This window comes from Thamnophis elegans, chromosome 4, assembly GCF_009769535.1.
Source record: "Thamnophis elegans isolate rThaEle1 chromosome 4, rThaEle1.pri, whole genome shotgun sequence".
Classification (NCBI taxonomy): Eukaryota; Metazoa; Chordata; class Lepidosauria; order Squamata; family Colubridae; genus Thamnophis; species Thamnophis elegans.
Window position 1 is genome coordinate 39,202,600 of NC_045544.1, and position 16,657 is coordinate 39,219,256.

Below are 16,657 nucleotides of genomic sequence, written 5' to 3' on the forward strand. Positions count from 1 at the left end.
CTTGGGGTACTCCACTGCATACTTCCCTCCATGAAGATGCAGTTCCATTGAGGACTACATGTTGAGTGCGGTTGGTCAGCCAGTTACAAATCCATCTGGTGGTGATGCTGTCTAACCCACATTCTTCTACTTTATCTAGTACTAGGTTATGGTGTACCTTATCAAATGCCTTACTGAAGTCCAAGTAAACTATATCGATGGCATTCCTCTGGTCCACTAATTTTGTCACATTATCAAAGAATGCAATAAGATTAGTCTAGCATGATCTGTTTTTGACAAACCCATGTTGGCTTTTGGCTATTAGTTTGTTTGCTTCTAGGTGTTCGCTAATTCGTTGCTTGATTATCTTTTCCAGAATCTTTCCTGGTATTGAGGTCAGGCTGATAGGTCTGGTTCCACCACAAATGCGCAAACGACAAAAGCGCTCCTGACTAAACCGTGGTGACAAAACCATGGTGACAAAACCGCGCCGACGAATGAGCGCTGAAGCGCGCCGACAACAGCACACCGACAGAAGCGCGCTGTAACCCTAAACCTAACCCTAAACCTAACCCTAACCCTAAACCTTACCTTAACTTAAATCGCGCTTCTGTCGGCGCGCTTTTGTCGGCGCACTTTTGACATCGCGGTTTTAGCACCACGGTTTTGTCGGCGTGCTTTTGTCGTTTGCGCATTTGTCAGGTCACGGATAGGTCTGTGGTTTCCTGGATCTGTTTTTTTTCCTTTTTTGAAGATGGGAACCACATCAGCTCTTTCCAGTCCTCTGGTAGTTTCCCAGTGCTCCAGGATCTCTGAAAGATATAGTTCAATGGTTCTGAGATCTTGTCTGCTGGTTCCTTCAGAACCCTCAGGTGTAATCCATCCGGTCCTGGTGATTTGAACTCATCTAGGGTAGACAGGTACTCACTTACCATTTTCTTCCCTATTTCAATTTGTGTTCCTAATCTGATTTTTGTGGTGCTGTTTTTGATAGGTTGGACTGTTTTATCCCTTTGTGTAAAGACAGATGCAAAACATGAGTTAAACAGTTCTGCTTTTTCCTTGTAGCTTGTCACCTTCTTGCCACTTTCTCCCAGCCAATTGTTTCCTTACCTTTTTTGTTGTTTTTAACATGTTGGAAGAAGCTTTTTTTGTTATTTTTTACTTTTATGGCAAGCCTTTCTTCATTGTGAGCCTTAGCTTTCCTCACTTTATCTTTACAGGCTCGAGCTATTTGCTGATATTCTGCCTTAGTTATGTCCCCCCTTTCCACTTTTTATACTTACCTTTTTTGTCTTTCAATTTGTCAGAGAGTTCTTTATGCAGCCATGCTGGTTTCTTTTGGTATTGTGCTAGACTGGGCTTTTGTAATCTCATTTTTCAAAATTTCCCAAGCTTCTTGAGTTGTTTTCCCCTTAAGGATTCTCATCCCTGGAATTCTTCCCAACCTCTCTCTGAGTTTATTGAAATTAGCGCTCTTAAAGTCCAAAGACTCTAGTTTTACTTTGTTCTACTAGTTGTGTTTGCATAATGTTGAATTCCAATATTGCATAGTCACTTGCCCCCAGGGTTCCTGTGGCTTCAACACCTTCTATCATTTCCTCTCTGTTAGTGAGAATTAAGTCCAATATGGCTGATTCCCTTGTACCCTTCTCTACTTTATGGGAAACAAAGTTGTCTGCTAGGTTTGTTAGGAACCTGTTGGATCTTCCACTTGGTGCAGAGTTTGTTTCCCAGTTGATGTCAGGGTAGTTAAAATCCCCCACTACTATTGTGGTGTGGTTCCTATATACCTTTGTTAGCTGACTAGCAAAAAGTTCATCTACTTTCTCTGCTTGGTTGGGTGGCCTGTAGTATAGACCTATGGCAATGTCATTTCCCTCCCTCCCAACCTTTAATATTGACCCAAATGCATTCAAGATAGTTCTCATCATTGTTGTGCTCTATTTCTGTAGAAAGGTAATTATTTCTTATATATAGTGCAACTTCACCTCCTCTATTTCTTTTAAATAATTTAAATCCTTCTAGCTGTATGTTCCATTTGTCGGTTTCATCCCACCAAGTTTCTGTAATGGCAACAATATCGTATCTGCCATCTTTTACTTGAATTTCTAATTCGCCCTGTTTATTCCTCATACTCTGTGCATTGGTGTATAGACATTTGAGTCCATTTTGATTGGCCCTGTGTTTACATAACCTGTGTTATGCCTGACTGCCTCTATTTTCTTGCCACTTGTATGATTCATGCACATGGTATGGCACTCACTATTAAATGCTTGGTTTTGCTTGACAGCGAGAGTGATAATCTTACCTGCATATTTACATATTATATGAGTGATATCGGACAAATATATTCTTCCACAAAAGTCCATTTTCCATTATGAAAATTGGTTCCAAGAGGGAAAGCATTCCCATCTATTTAGTGCCTTCATTGCATCTTTTTTTGCTAAGGTAGTAAGTCATAATAGTGATAAAACCATGTTGCATTTGGCTATGGAGCAATATCCATGGAGTTGAATCACAATTAAATGAAGCACTGATTACAGTAGTTAACAATAGTTAAGATAAATCAACTGAATTGTAGATTTTTAGTTTTCATAAGTTTTCTATAGTGTACCAAGGAGGTGTGTGTTACTAACATATTCAATTACAGAAAGTGAGAAATCCTTGAATAGAAACACTTTTCTGTGTTTTAGATCTCCTTTAGAAATCCTGAACTATTTGATTAACATGGTGAGAAAGGAAATCCCATATATAGAACAAAACCATCCACCTTTAAACCATGTAAAAAGAATAGTAGTAGAGATGATATCCTACAGTGATGAAAACTGCAACAAGGTTCTACATCGCTTCATGTCTATCTTTATTCCCCTCCTTGTCTTACTTAACAACTTTACCTGTGTATGCAAAAGATGCTATCTGAAAACAAAAAGCAAATCTGTATTTGGGAAACTTGCAACTTTTCACCTGAGAACTGATCTCTGAAATGCTAATTTCTTCATGAAAAAGAACATTGTTTTCTTGTTATTTTATTCAGCAAGCCTGCATGCTCATCTTAACCCTATTTGATACTTGGGCATTAAGATAACTCCAGTATCAAATTTGATAATATAGGGGAATTCTTTGGTTAGTTGTGTTTATATATATACAACAATATATACAATATACATTATATATATACTGTATATATATGGACAGAGGACCTTGAAATAGAGGACTTCAAATTTATACCCATACTGTTATGCCCTCCCTGTCTTATCATTTGCAGAAGAATTTTCAGCAGGAAAACACCATGGAGCAAGGGAGAATTAGGAATTAATCCCTAATTGAGACCCTACTGCTGCTGTTGCGACAAAAATATAAACAAAAATTGCATGTGGGTAATACATGGTATAATTTGACCCTCCAGAAAAACATGAATTCCATGTTTAACATACTGAGAATCAAAAGGACAAGAATAAATAATTGTTGTTTGAATAGAATGGCAAACAACAATTGATAGAGCTACTGCCTATTAAAATAGCTATAGTAGAATGAAATGGTACCATGCTAAAGTACAGATGGGACATAGTGTGTTTAAATGATCTCCTGGGTAAAATATTATCTGAAAATAAAACTATAGCATTCTTCCAAATGACTCCCAATGTAATAGTCATTCCTTTTCATGGTTCTGTGGTTTGTGACTCTAGAGCTAGACACATAATCTTAAGATCCTGATTGCCCTATCAACTCACTTTGATGCTCCTCTCTGACCTTTTAATCCTAATCAGCTAAACAATTTAGTACAGCTTACAACTTTATGATAACTGTCTTTTTTGTTTAGCTCTCTATTCTTCTCCCACCCTTGTTCTAAATCATGCATGCCCAACTCATGGGCTGCATGTGGCTTTGGACAGCTACTTTCTGGCACCACAAGACACCCCCCCCCAAATAAAGGAAAGTTGTTATTTATATACATTAGCTATGTTATATATTTCCTATGTGACCCCAAAAATTCCTCTTCACTCAGTGCAGCCCAGGCAAGCCAAAAAGTTTGATACTCCTGATCTAAATGATATTGGGGGCTAGGGGGGGAGAGAAAATCCAAGTGATAAGCTTGTGAGGGAATGTTTTCTGACTTTGTTTTAAGCCAGTAAATCAAGAGCTTTTAACAGCCTAATCAAGACTGGTCCAAAACACTAGAGCTGACAGAATTAAAAAAAATTCAAATCTTTTATTAGAAATTCTTCAATTACATCTTAAAACAGGAACAAGCAATTGTTTGAAAGCAGACGCAGGAGAGCACTAGAGCTATATAAATAATTATTATTTTATCAGCAGGTTATAAATCTTGATACAGAGACAAAGGCCGGCTATTTATTTAGAGAGCAGCAAGATTTGAAGAGTTTGCTTGCCTTGTAATTATGCCTAGCACTCCAACATAGTCAAGAATATTTAGAGACAGGAAAGCCAAGTTCAAGATAAGTACATAGATTGAGTCAGTCTGAAAAGTAAGCCAAATGTCTGATCACAGGGAAAAGAGGCACTAATTGGAACAGGGTATTAGAGACACAGAAATATAGAAGCAGGAATGTAGTTTCCAATAGAGGGAATATCTGAAATTCACTGTTATGTAGGCAGTTCCTGGCTGTGTTAATCAAAGAAGTTAATGTCGCTTTCCCTCAAAGTCCTGGTCATCAGAATCAGCTGCCAACTGGGTTGAGTCAGACCCATCACTCTTAGGTGACTAACAGCCTGTTGCCTCTTGAATTTCAGGCCAACAGCTTGTTAAGATCTTTACTTCCGCTTCCAAAACAATGGAGCCAGAGGAGTCCATAAGACATGCCAAACAATATCAAAAACCCTTGCTTTTGTAGGTTTAATAAGAGTAAACAGCACACTGTCATTCATAGTTATTTAGATCAAAGCCATCTCTACCAAATAAATTTAGAATTAACATCTATTAACTTTCAACCATTTTGAGGCTTGCAAACAGCCATCATTGGCTAGACATGACACCATTTTCTAAGGCATCAGAGCACTTTGTATCTTAGCCCACAGCTAATTCTTTTGAAAATACATCATCTGTTGCCAGTTTGGGAGAGTTTTCCAATATACCTCTTCAGTGGCCACCATCTGCTAAACATCTTAATAGTGAAAAATATGTTTGTAATTAGCCTGGTATTAAAGGATTTTAGTAAAAGTTAAATTAGACAAATGGGCTACTTTGCCAGAAGCATGCCATTGCATTTCATGCCTCAAAACTGATTTCATGCCAGTCCTTTGTAATATTAACATAGACAGCAGATGGATGACTAGTATATTTTCTCCACCTATGTGCATGCTCATAAAATTCAAATGGCACATACTTTAGATAAGGCAAGATTTTATTAAATTTTTATTTAAACTCTTTGGGCAGTTTACAATAAAATACACCCAAAGACATAATTTCAGTAAAAACATATGCAATAAAGCCAAACTAAATACAAAATGAAAACACTGTGCAAATTAAGCAACAGCAAGGTGATAATTCAAAACCAAAAATAATACAAATTAAAGGCATTTAAAAATATGATGCTCTAGGGTAGGAAATTCTATAAATGGAGTACTCCCACAAAAAGTTTTCCCCAACCCACCTCCCTTAATGCAAGCATAAGGAGAAAGGCCTCATTAAAAAATCAGGTAACATGGTCCTAAGCAACTTAATGCTTTAAAAATCAAAATAATTGCTGTGAACTGGATATGGAAATGGACACAGTCAATATGGATGAATGAAATACTGATATATATATATATATATATATATATATATATATATATATATATATATATATATATATATATATATATATATATATATATATATATATATATATATATAGTGGCCCTTTCTAATGAACCATCTTGCCTCCCTATTTTGAACTAACTAAAGTTTATGGACCACTTCAGCTCCAGATACAATGTATTCCTATAGTCTAATCAGAAAATCATCAGAATTAAGTATTGTGAAACAGTGGTGGGATTCAAAAAAAAATTACTACCAGTTCTATAGACGTGGCTTAGTGGGCGTGGTGTGGTGGGCGTGGCATGGTAGGCATGGCAGGGGAAAGATACTGCAAAATCTCCATTCCCTCCCAATCAGCTGGGACTCGGGAAGCAGAGAATAGATGGGGGCGGGTCAGAGGTTGTATTTGGTTCTCTGAACTACTCAAAATTTCCACTGCCGGTTCTCCAGAACTGATCAGAACCTGCTGAATACCATCCCTGTTGTGAAATTATTTCTGTCCACATAAAGTTGCAGTTGGTAAATCAGTAATGGTTAAGTAATGGTGGTGAAAAAAAGCAAGGGGGATTAAATGGAGCCCTGAGGGACTCCATAATGAAACAGCCTTGAAGCAGAATAGTAATCCTTCAGCACCACCTTCCGGAAACAATCATCTAAAATATTTACTCTATAAAACACATTTAATACCAGCCAAATTGTTTAATGACAGAACAGAACATTAAATTTGCGGATGCCTCCAAAGCTAAGAAGGTTAGCTAGGAAGCTACCAGGAAAAAAAGGAAAGTAGATTGGACTGAGAAATTAAGAAGCATTCCAGAAGGCAGCTTTAAGAATAAATGAGTTTGTGTAATCCCAGGAATCAAGGATATCAAAAAGGAGGGGAAATGCTTTCTTCATGAGATATGACAATATTCTGCTACAGTTTCTCCTAATCCTTTTGAGCAATGTAGTTCTTTACTATTATATTTTGATTTAGACAACTCTTGAAGAGTATCACATGTTTTTAAATCTATGTATACATATAGATAGATAGAATTGTACTGAATTTCAAACTTGCTGAAATTCTTACATAATGCAACTTGTCCCTTATTATCTTTTAGATATAATTAAAATAATTCCTCAATGTATTCAACAGAATTTTTCAACCAATTTACTTCAGGGATTTCTTCCACCCACTTCTTCTGCACATCTGTGCTAATTTGCTGTTCTTCCCAATGGCTAGCTAAAAGAGAGAGCAGAAAGACGCAAACATTTTCTCCCTAGTGGCCCAAAGGTCAGAAAGTGTATAGCTGGGCAGACCAGCCACTGAACACCCATCTAGGGCTGATCACCAGCTGGGAAATTGTGATAAAAGAGATGGTTCAGTGAACAGTTATAATTGGCTCCATTTGGAGGTCTGCTTGACAAGCTGTGCTAAAGCACAGCAGAGAGTCTTTGTGTGCTGGTCGGGAACTCCTGCTCTACGGAGCTCAGCTGGTGACCTATGAAGAAATACATTTTTCCTACCATCCGCCATTAAAATAATCAGCCCAGATCTAGTCATTCTGATACACGAGTGGATCTCCAAAAGAGCAGGCCTAAGACTCTTCTTGATCTTAAGGGAAGCGCAAGATCCTTGCCTTTTTTGTTCTTGGAAAACTGTCTCAGCATTAAAGGGAGTTTAAAAAATGTTTATTTGAACATTCAAGACTCTGGTGCTGTGAGCTATTGTTAGTATGGACCCCTCGTGATGAAAGCTTAATGAATATTACGTGTTTCTACTACAAAGAAATGGGTGTGCCTGAAATCACACAACTTCCTAGGCTGTGAGTTCTGATCTCTGTGAACACTGAACATGGAAAGAAGGGTCAACAGAATCTCTTGGTTGTGAGGAATAACATTTTCCTGGTAATATATGAAGCAAAATTTTATAGTCAAGCTTTTGCTGACCATCTCCCCATAATCCCATTCCTTTCATTTACATCAGAGTTGGGGAATTATGGCCTTTTTATGACTGGCTCAGGAATTCTGGGACTTGAAGTCCACAAGTCATAAAGGGGCCATTGTTTCCCATCAGAGTTTGTGGGAGACACACCATGACTTTTGCTTGTGTGGCAAGCTTTCAGTGAAACAGCTACAGGCATTCTTATATACCATTTTATTATTATATTATAAGAGCTGTGATGGCGCAGTGGTTAGAATGCAGCATTACAGGCTAATTTTGCTGAGTGCCAACAGTTCGATTCTCACTAACTTAAGGTTGACTCAGCCTTCCATCTCCCTAGGTCAGTAAAAGGAGGACCCAGATTGTTAAGGGCAATATGCTGACTAGGTAAATTAATTGGAGAGGGCTGTAAAGCACTGTAAAGCTCTAGATGTAACTCTAAATACTATTGCTACTTATTTCTGAGTGACAAAAATATGTTCATAAATTAAGGGGGAGGGAATCCACCACTGCAGTAGACCCAGATAATCATTACAGATTGACCTATCCTGTGCAGATTATTATTTCTAGAATGTATCATTGTTTTAAACAGAACATATGCCATTTTCTTAACAAAATGGGGGAGGGTTAGCATTTGTCTTATAGGAACAACCCTCTGCCAAGCTTACTAATCACTTTGTCTGCACATCTAATATTGTCCCATTTTGTTTAAGCTGGCAGGATTCATCTACGCCTGTTATGTTGTGAAATGTATCACCGAAGAAGAGGACAGCTGTAAGTACTAAAGGTTTATTACGTGCGGATTGAAATCATTTTTATATCACCCATCTCGCTCATCCATTCCACTCTAATACCATTCTGAATACTTTGTCATGCTATAAAAGATAGGAATAAGTTAAAGTTTAGAAGCTTGCCTAACATATGGGCTCCTAAAAAGCTCCCAATTGTTTGAAGCCAATGGAGAGAATGGTAATATGCAGCTTTACAAAATAATTACTTTGTTCTGAAATCAAGCTGCGCAAATTCTCTCCCTCCAAACTTTCTTCACTAGCACAGCTCGTTTTGTTTCTCACTATGACTGATAACTACAACCTTACTAATGCTTTATCCTGTATGTAAACCTCTCATAATTGGCTATGGGATTTGTGGTGGCATTTGGCAAGGATAGATACAGTTTCATGGCAAAGAGATGAAGTAAAGGAGAGTCTGCTAACATCAAAAGAGAATGCAACATATATATATATGAATGACTTTTTCTTGGTTTAACATGCCTGTACACCTAGTTGAATAACATGATTACCCATAGTTCAGTGGTTTTAGTTTTACTTTTGATAAAGGCATAGGTGTGTGTGAATTATGATGCAGTTCAGAATTCAGTAATGTCACGGTCTGATTTGGATTTGAGTTTCTAAGGAAAGGGGCTTCCATTTAATCAATTCAGGATTTGTGATTCAATTTGATAAAAGATTCAGCAACATATTACAATGTGAAAACGTCAACTTGTCGACGATTGTTCCTGTTTTTTTCTTTGCAAGCCTTTTGTAAGTCACTAAAAATCTGCCTTTGCATCAGTCCTAGGGCCCTGATAGTAAGGGTGAGCCCAATTTGTGGTTAGTTTGAGTGTTTATGAGTATTCCCTGTTTCTATCCTATGCTTTTCCTGGTTTTTTTCCCCCAATGCTGTGTTCTTATTATTTTTGCTCTGATTTAATTATTAGTCTTTCAGAGATATGTGAGATGGGTAGCCATGTAAATTTATTAATTAAATAAATAATGCTCTGAAGAAGGTGTTGTCACAATGCTGTACACAATACACTAAGTTATAAAGATTTAGTCTGCATTGTCTACAGTTTTTCAGCAACGGGCATGCAGTCTTAGATTCATTCATGCAATGAAGACTTAATACAGTACAAGCTAGTGACAGTGAAGTAGCAGAAGGCAGATGTAAGGATTGCATATTTGTTGGGTTAGGCAGAATCAAAGGGAAATAAAAGATGAAACTGAAAGAATTGAAGAATGGCAATTTAGATGTAGGACACAAAACTAGGTAGAGTGAAATATAAGAAAAGGTAAAGGTAAACAAAGATTTGAGGAAAGACAAGAAAAACTGTTAAAGAAGAGCAGCAGAATAATTGGAAAGTCCCCTTCTCCCCTTCTTTCGTACTTTTTTTTACTTCCTTCTCTCCCTCCCTCCTTTGTTCTTAAAGAAATTATGTCAGAAGAGAGAGACACAAAAAGCAAGGCAACACTCTTCCCAATGCTTTGACAGGTAGGGATTGTGGAGATAATAAAACTAATGAGGAATTGACTTGTATCAGCCAGCCTCTTACACTAGCCAGTTCCCAGTCCCTTTGATTTTCTCTATATATGGAAGGAAAGCTGCAATAACCATTGAGTCTCTGAAAGCCCAATATTACAATTGACTTTTTCTGAAATCATTTAAAGACACTGCCTTGATTCTATATCCTGAATGACCTTGGAGATTTTTGAGTGGAATCTCCCTTTAAAGCTGCACACAATCCTAATAGTCACCACTTCTTCCTTGAGTTTATTATGTTATCATTTTTAACTTCCATTCTATCTTTTGCACTGTACATCAGGACCGTGGACAAACATTACAAACAGTTCAAATATTCTAGGCACAATCTAGCTACATGCACAAAATATAAATTAGAAGTATATTTCCCCGTAACAATTTACTTGCAGTTTTTTCGTCAGATCTGTGCCAACATAACAAAATGTTTCTGAAGGTAGAAGTACATATTATGTCTAAGAGATCTAGAAAGCGAAAGCTCTGTGTTGAGTTTTCTCACCATTCCAAAACGTTCACTCACACTTATTATCTTACGTCTCAAATTCTGCTACAACATCCTTTTAAGGAGTCCTGGGTGGCGTAGTAGTTAGAATACAGCATTGCAGGCAAACTCTGCCAACTGCCAGCAGTTTGATGCTGACTGGGTTCAAAGTTGACTCAGCCTTTCATCCTTGTAATCAGTAAAATGAGAACCCAGATTGTTGTAGGCAATAGGCTGGCATTGTAAACCACCTAGAGAATGCACAATGGAGCAGTATACAAGTCTAGGTGCTATTGCTAATTTATGTTGAGGACAATATAATAATGTCCACAATGCAAATAAATACCCTTAAAATGCTATTGGGAGATGGAGAGGTGTTAGAATTGACAAAAGACTACTATTTTTCAGCTCCAATCTGTGTTGAACATGACATCTACTTCTGCCCTGAAGATACAAATGTTGTTTTTTTAAAATATTTCAGTAACCATGTGCATTGTTTAGCATTCTGAAGTCTCTTAGATTTCACCAGGAGAAGAAAATTAAGTTCTAACTGTGGCTGGATTAGATATCATGTTGTGGAGCAAAATTCTTTCCTAGTTTTCTTTCATAAAAGAAAATCCATGAAGTCTGGAATAAAGGATGCATGAATACCTCAAATCTTTTTCTTCTCTCATAATTGACATGTTTATTTTATAATAATTGACATGTTTATTTTATTATTCAATATAAGTACAATATAAGGTGTTTTAATGATCCAAGAATATGCCAGAGCAGAAGATGAATTTATTTTATGCTTTGTTTTATAGACCTTAGGCAGATATTAATAATCACTCTATAAAAGGGAAATATTCCAATAAACCATCTGATCAAGAAAAAAAATTGTTTAGCTACATGTTCACTATCTCCTTGGTGTCCTAAGAAGGTTGTAAATAGGCCTAGAGCTTAGGATATCTTTATTTCCCTATAAAATGAACAGCTGTAGCAAATTGTATTAGCAAGGAGAGGTAAAAATCTCTATCAGGTTGAATACCTGGTGACTTCATGAACATCTCTATGTATTTCTTTGAACAACCATATATAAGTGATTTCCCTTGCTGTCTTTAGTGGTTCCCCTCTCCACAACTTCTTAGTTCAGCCTACAGAGACATTTTAGTAATCTACTGTGGGTATCTTAAGGCTAAGAATCAGCCCCAGTCAGCTGAGAGAAGAGGAAACAAAAATTAGTTATAGTCTCCAATAACATACAGGATCATTTCACATTCCATATCATACTATGTAGCAGCTGAATGAAATTATGTTTGGGTTGGATAGTATTGTAAATTAGGCAGATTCATATTCTAAATCATTAAGGTCCCTAATGTAGTTAAAATACTCTGGCATTAAAATAGTCATTTTATTATTTTAGATAAACTGTCCAAAATTTTCTTGGGAAATATTCAGTGAAATCTGGAACTCTCGGAACAGTGCTTCATATGCCAAGGTGTAAACAATATCAATTAATGGAAGATTTTCTAAGGAAAGTAGATAGGGAAAATGAATTAAGGTGTAAAATATAATGTAAACCTAAAAATTAAACCTTTTAGAAATAAAATGTGATAGAGTTAGAGTTCTATGACGCAGAGAGGAAATCTGTGTTTCCCTTATTTTTCACAGTCGCTGAATTGGATACCATAAACCAATTGTATTCTACTGTCACTGGAAATATTAGCAGTACCAATTTAAAGCAACTAAAATGTCAACATTTATCTTTCACGATGGAATATCTTATTCACACATTATAGTTATTTTTGGAACTCTTATTAGAACTACATTTTCTTAAAATTGCACAGTAATTTTATTACTTTGAAATATTCATTTAATCAGTTTAAACTCTATGCAATTTGATTCCTCCAATACAAGCTTTATGTCCACTTCCCCAACAATTCTGGTTCTTTTTTTTACAAAAACATTAAATATTTAGTTACTTCATAAAAAGCTCTAGAGAGTCATCAATAAAACACCAGCCTGCTGGGATTTGTAGATTACATGAAATTAAAAGAAGAGTTTCTAAGACTGCTTTCCCTTTTGGCACTGCTGTGCCCTAATAAAAAAGAAATGGTGTAAACGTAGTGAACTTTAAAAGATAAAGTCATATTACCGTATCTAAAACAGCTCTTCTCAGCTGTATGTTCTTCACATCGTTGTACTTCAATATCCATAATCCCTATCAAGAGTAGCAAAAGGCTGCTTTTTTGTGTGCAAGTTGTTGTTGTTGTTGTTGTTGTTTTACTCCTTGTGACTATCTGGACTAGTCTCTGCAATTTTCTTGGTCAGAAGAAATTTACAAACCAATTTTTGGTAAGTGGTTTACCCTTGCCTGCTTCATAGAACTGAGAGAGAGTGGCTGGCCCAAGGTTACCCAGTTGGCTTTGTGGTTAAAATAGGCTGCTCTCCAGTTTTCTAACCTGGTGACTTTATCACCACATCTTGAACTTTAATATATGTGGAGATGAAGACATGGTGGAGGCTTTCAAAAGAGCTTTTCCTGGTTCCACTTTAGGATAAATGCAGTTTGCCAAATAGGATTATTTAGATAAATATATTATTTTTAAATCATTTAGTGCAGAGCTTTTGTTGTGTAATAACTTCTTTTGTGACCCATATCACTTAGTTTCCACATTTCTTTCTATTATTCTGTTTATAGAGCAGGGATGTTAAACTCAAGACCCGCGGCCCATGGGGTGCTTAGATCTTGCCCATGGGGCCACCTTGGAAACAGCGAAGGACTGGCCCGTGGTGCCCTGACAACGAAAATGGAGCTCAGGAGGGCCATGTGAGACTCTCCCAAGCTCTGTTTTTGCTCACAGTGGGTTGCAGGAGGCTGTCGTAGCCAAAAATGGAGCTCAGGAGCCCATTTTCTCTGGCAGAATGCTCAGGCCACCACAGGCACCCCCGACATGAGCAACATTGAGCTGGCCATTCCTACCTTGGCCACACCCACTCTGCCCCCCCCCCCAGGTCAAACACAATGCTGATGCCTCCCTCAGTGAAATTGAGTTTGACACCCCTGATATAGAACAACACTGGAAACTAATTAATGTTACCTTAATGTTAGCAAGCATGATTTGTGATCTAATAATATTTATTCTCTATATAAATAAACCTGATTTTTTTAGGAATATCTAGCTTTGCATATCATCTTAGAAGTAAGTTTCACTAAGTTCAGTGAGACTTTCTTCCAGATTAATGTGTATATAACTTCCATCTCCTAAAAATATATAGAATGGCATTTCCTTGTAAGAAAATTTACAGAATCAGATTACAAACTACAATCCTAAAACTGCAATCATTTAACTCTGTGGGATTAAATTATTTGAATCCTTTTCCACAAAGCATTAACCATGTTATGTCATGTCATGTTATTATTTTTACATTCATTTTTATTATATGGCCAAGCACATTATCATTTATATTAGTAATTTATTTCTGAAGATATTGTAGGTAGACAAACACCAGTATCCCTTAATGAGAGTGAGGCAGCTACTTATTGCTTCATAAAGATTGATGTTGCTCACAGTAGTTTTGTGGTATATGGAGGATACTTTGCAATCTGGCTAGTCTGTCATTTTATTTTCCACTCTTTCTATCTGTGGTTCTGAGTAGTTTTGAGCATTTTAATTCTTATTGCTAATTTTATGCACAAATGTAGAAGTTTCAATTACTTCAGACTATTAGATATTAAAAATATTACAATTTTCTCTGTTAAGCATTATAATTTGACATACAATTGATATTTCATCAAATCTTAAATTGCCATTTAAATTCTCAATCAATTTCTCTGCTCAGTGCAGGAATCCAGATAAAGCTTTTACAACTAATAAGTATCCATTCACTGTCTGAATACATGCAGTGAAGGATAGCCTATCAATTCCCTTGATATGGCTTCATTGTTGAACTGTTCTTACTATTATGTTGATCCTTTAAAGGTTCCTGCAGAGAGTAATCAGCATTGAAAATCCAAGCCAGGCATCCATTCATCCAAGTAGCTAGAGAGAAATTCAAAAATTGCTCAAAAGTTTAAAAAGTCTTTAATAAGAAACGTGTGAAAAATCAATTAATAGGACAATCTTAAACATACATAATATAGAAGCTGAAAATAAATAGTTGTGAAATAGTCATCTTTTTGAAATCATGCTTAACTCTGAGAAGGGAGAGAAGAAACATACCATCAAGAAATACAGAAATATTGTGATCTTGAGAAAATCTTGGACCGAAGACAAATCCTTTCAATCAGAAAGTATGTTAGCAATGACCTCTATTTGCACCCAGCATACAAAAAGAATCAGTGAGTATAGGGTAATGAGGGCATAGCCCAGTACAAACATAAAGATCATCGCACATACAGTACAAACTGATGACAAATGTATCACTCCATCATCTTCCAATATAATTCTGTTAGGCCACCTCTAGATATCCATATAAATAAACTTCAAATCCAGATTGCCTCTTTAGTCAAACATTCAGGACCAACAAAGGGCCATAAACTAAGGAGAAAACACGCACTAGGGCAACCTATAGCGGTGCAGCCTACTATAAACTGAAGGCAAACTCCACATTCAATTGCCCTGATGATGTTACCTAATTGGGTAATGTGATGTTTGCAAGCAAAAAACCCAAGCTCAGAGAACAACAAGGACTCCACAGTTCAACTCTGAGTTACATATATTGGAATAAAGTTTATTTTGACAAGCAGTTGAGCAGGAAGCAAATATGCATGCAGCAAAGCTGACTAAAATGGTCTCATACAGTTTTAAAGAACTGTTCTTCAATAAATATGGGACAGGTTTGAGTATGAAAGAAATCAGAAACAATGAGCTTGGATGCTAGATAAGAAATCGCACATTGCAAAAGATAAATATTTGTGTGGAATCATTCACACATTTGGTGATTAGGAGCTTTCAAATTAGCGTAGTTGCTGAGAGGTTGAATATTACATAAAAGCACTGAACCAAGATCTGTTGAAATTGACGGTCCCTATTCACAGTATATTTCAAATTTTCAAATCAATGCAAGTATCTATCAGATTTATCACAATCACTTACTTACATATTCATTAAGTATTCCTTAATCATTAAAAAAAATCCTGTAGATGTCACCTGGGGAAAAAAATCTCTTGATCCGACCCACCTAGACAATATTCATTCAGTTTCTAACCTTCTCATTTGGTTAAAAAAAAGTGTTGCTTGGCAGCTTCAGAGGGTCTTGGATAAAATTAATTCTGTTGACCCCTTCCAGTCAGAATTCAGGCCCATTTGTGGGACAGATATTACATTGGTTTCACTTGATCTCTGGTGAAAGCAAGATAGGGGTAGTACACCCATCCTTGATTTATCAGCGGCCTTTGATACCATCAATCATAATATGCATTTAGGCTGCTACAGTGTATAGGGCTGGGCAGTGCAGTCTTGCACTGATATGTTCCTTTCTCCAAAGCCAGTCCCAATCAATGTTGATAGATATTGTAAGATCAGCTCACAGCCATTCCTTTGTGGCATGCCATAGGGCTTGGTACTCTCTCCACTCCGTTTTAACATGTACAGCTGAGTGAGATCATGGAGTTTCGAGATCTGGGCCTACTACAGAAAGAACTAATGCACAACTTGGGGTTTCTCCTAGACTCACAACTCCTTCTTGAAGAGCAGGTGGCAGTTGTGACAAGGAGAAACCTTTCCTGCATCAGGAATCTCTGCACTCAGTCATTCAAGCCCTGGCCATCTGATGGTAATACATTCTACATGGGGCTGCCTATGAAAAATATTCATAAACTACAACTAGTACAGAATATGGCGGCAGAGGCAGTTCTTCGGGCCCCTAGGTTGGCCCAAGGTACAGCTATCTGACTTGTTTTGCAAGGCCCATGAACTTAAGAACTTCTTAACAACTTCTAGGCAGCAAAAGAGGCTGAAACTGAGAATATTTCTCAAAGAAAGAGCTTGTTAGAGTGGCTTCAGACCCAGAAATGTTGAAAGAGAAATGAGTAATTTGGCATAACATGATGTTCAAAGAAAAAATATTCCTCCAGGCATAGCAATGCACTGCATAGTAACGTTGTGAATCTCAGACACAGTGTATGTACAAATGGCACTTAACCCCAGACCTTTGTGCTCATAGTTTTATACAACTTGAACTATAAGGGCAGAACTAATGTTGCACTAGA

The 16,657-nt window shown here is 36.9% G+C and overlaps 1 protein-coding gene across 1 annotated transcript in view; it reads left to right on the forward strand.

Moving 5' to 3' along the window:
• The window catches only part of NKAIN2 (sodium/potassium transporting ATPase interacting 2), a 375,982-nt gene that overhangs the window by 344,499 nt on the left and 14,826 nt on the right, over nt 1–16,657 (forward strand). Inside the window, exon 5 of the mRNA XM_032215327.1 lies at nt 8,381–8,441. Within this exon, the coding sequence (XP_032071218.1) occupies nt 8,381–8,441 (61 nt within the window). The remainder of the gene's footprint in view (nt 1–8,380; nt 8,442–16,657) is intronic.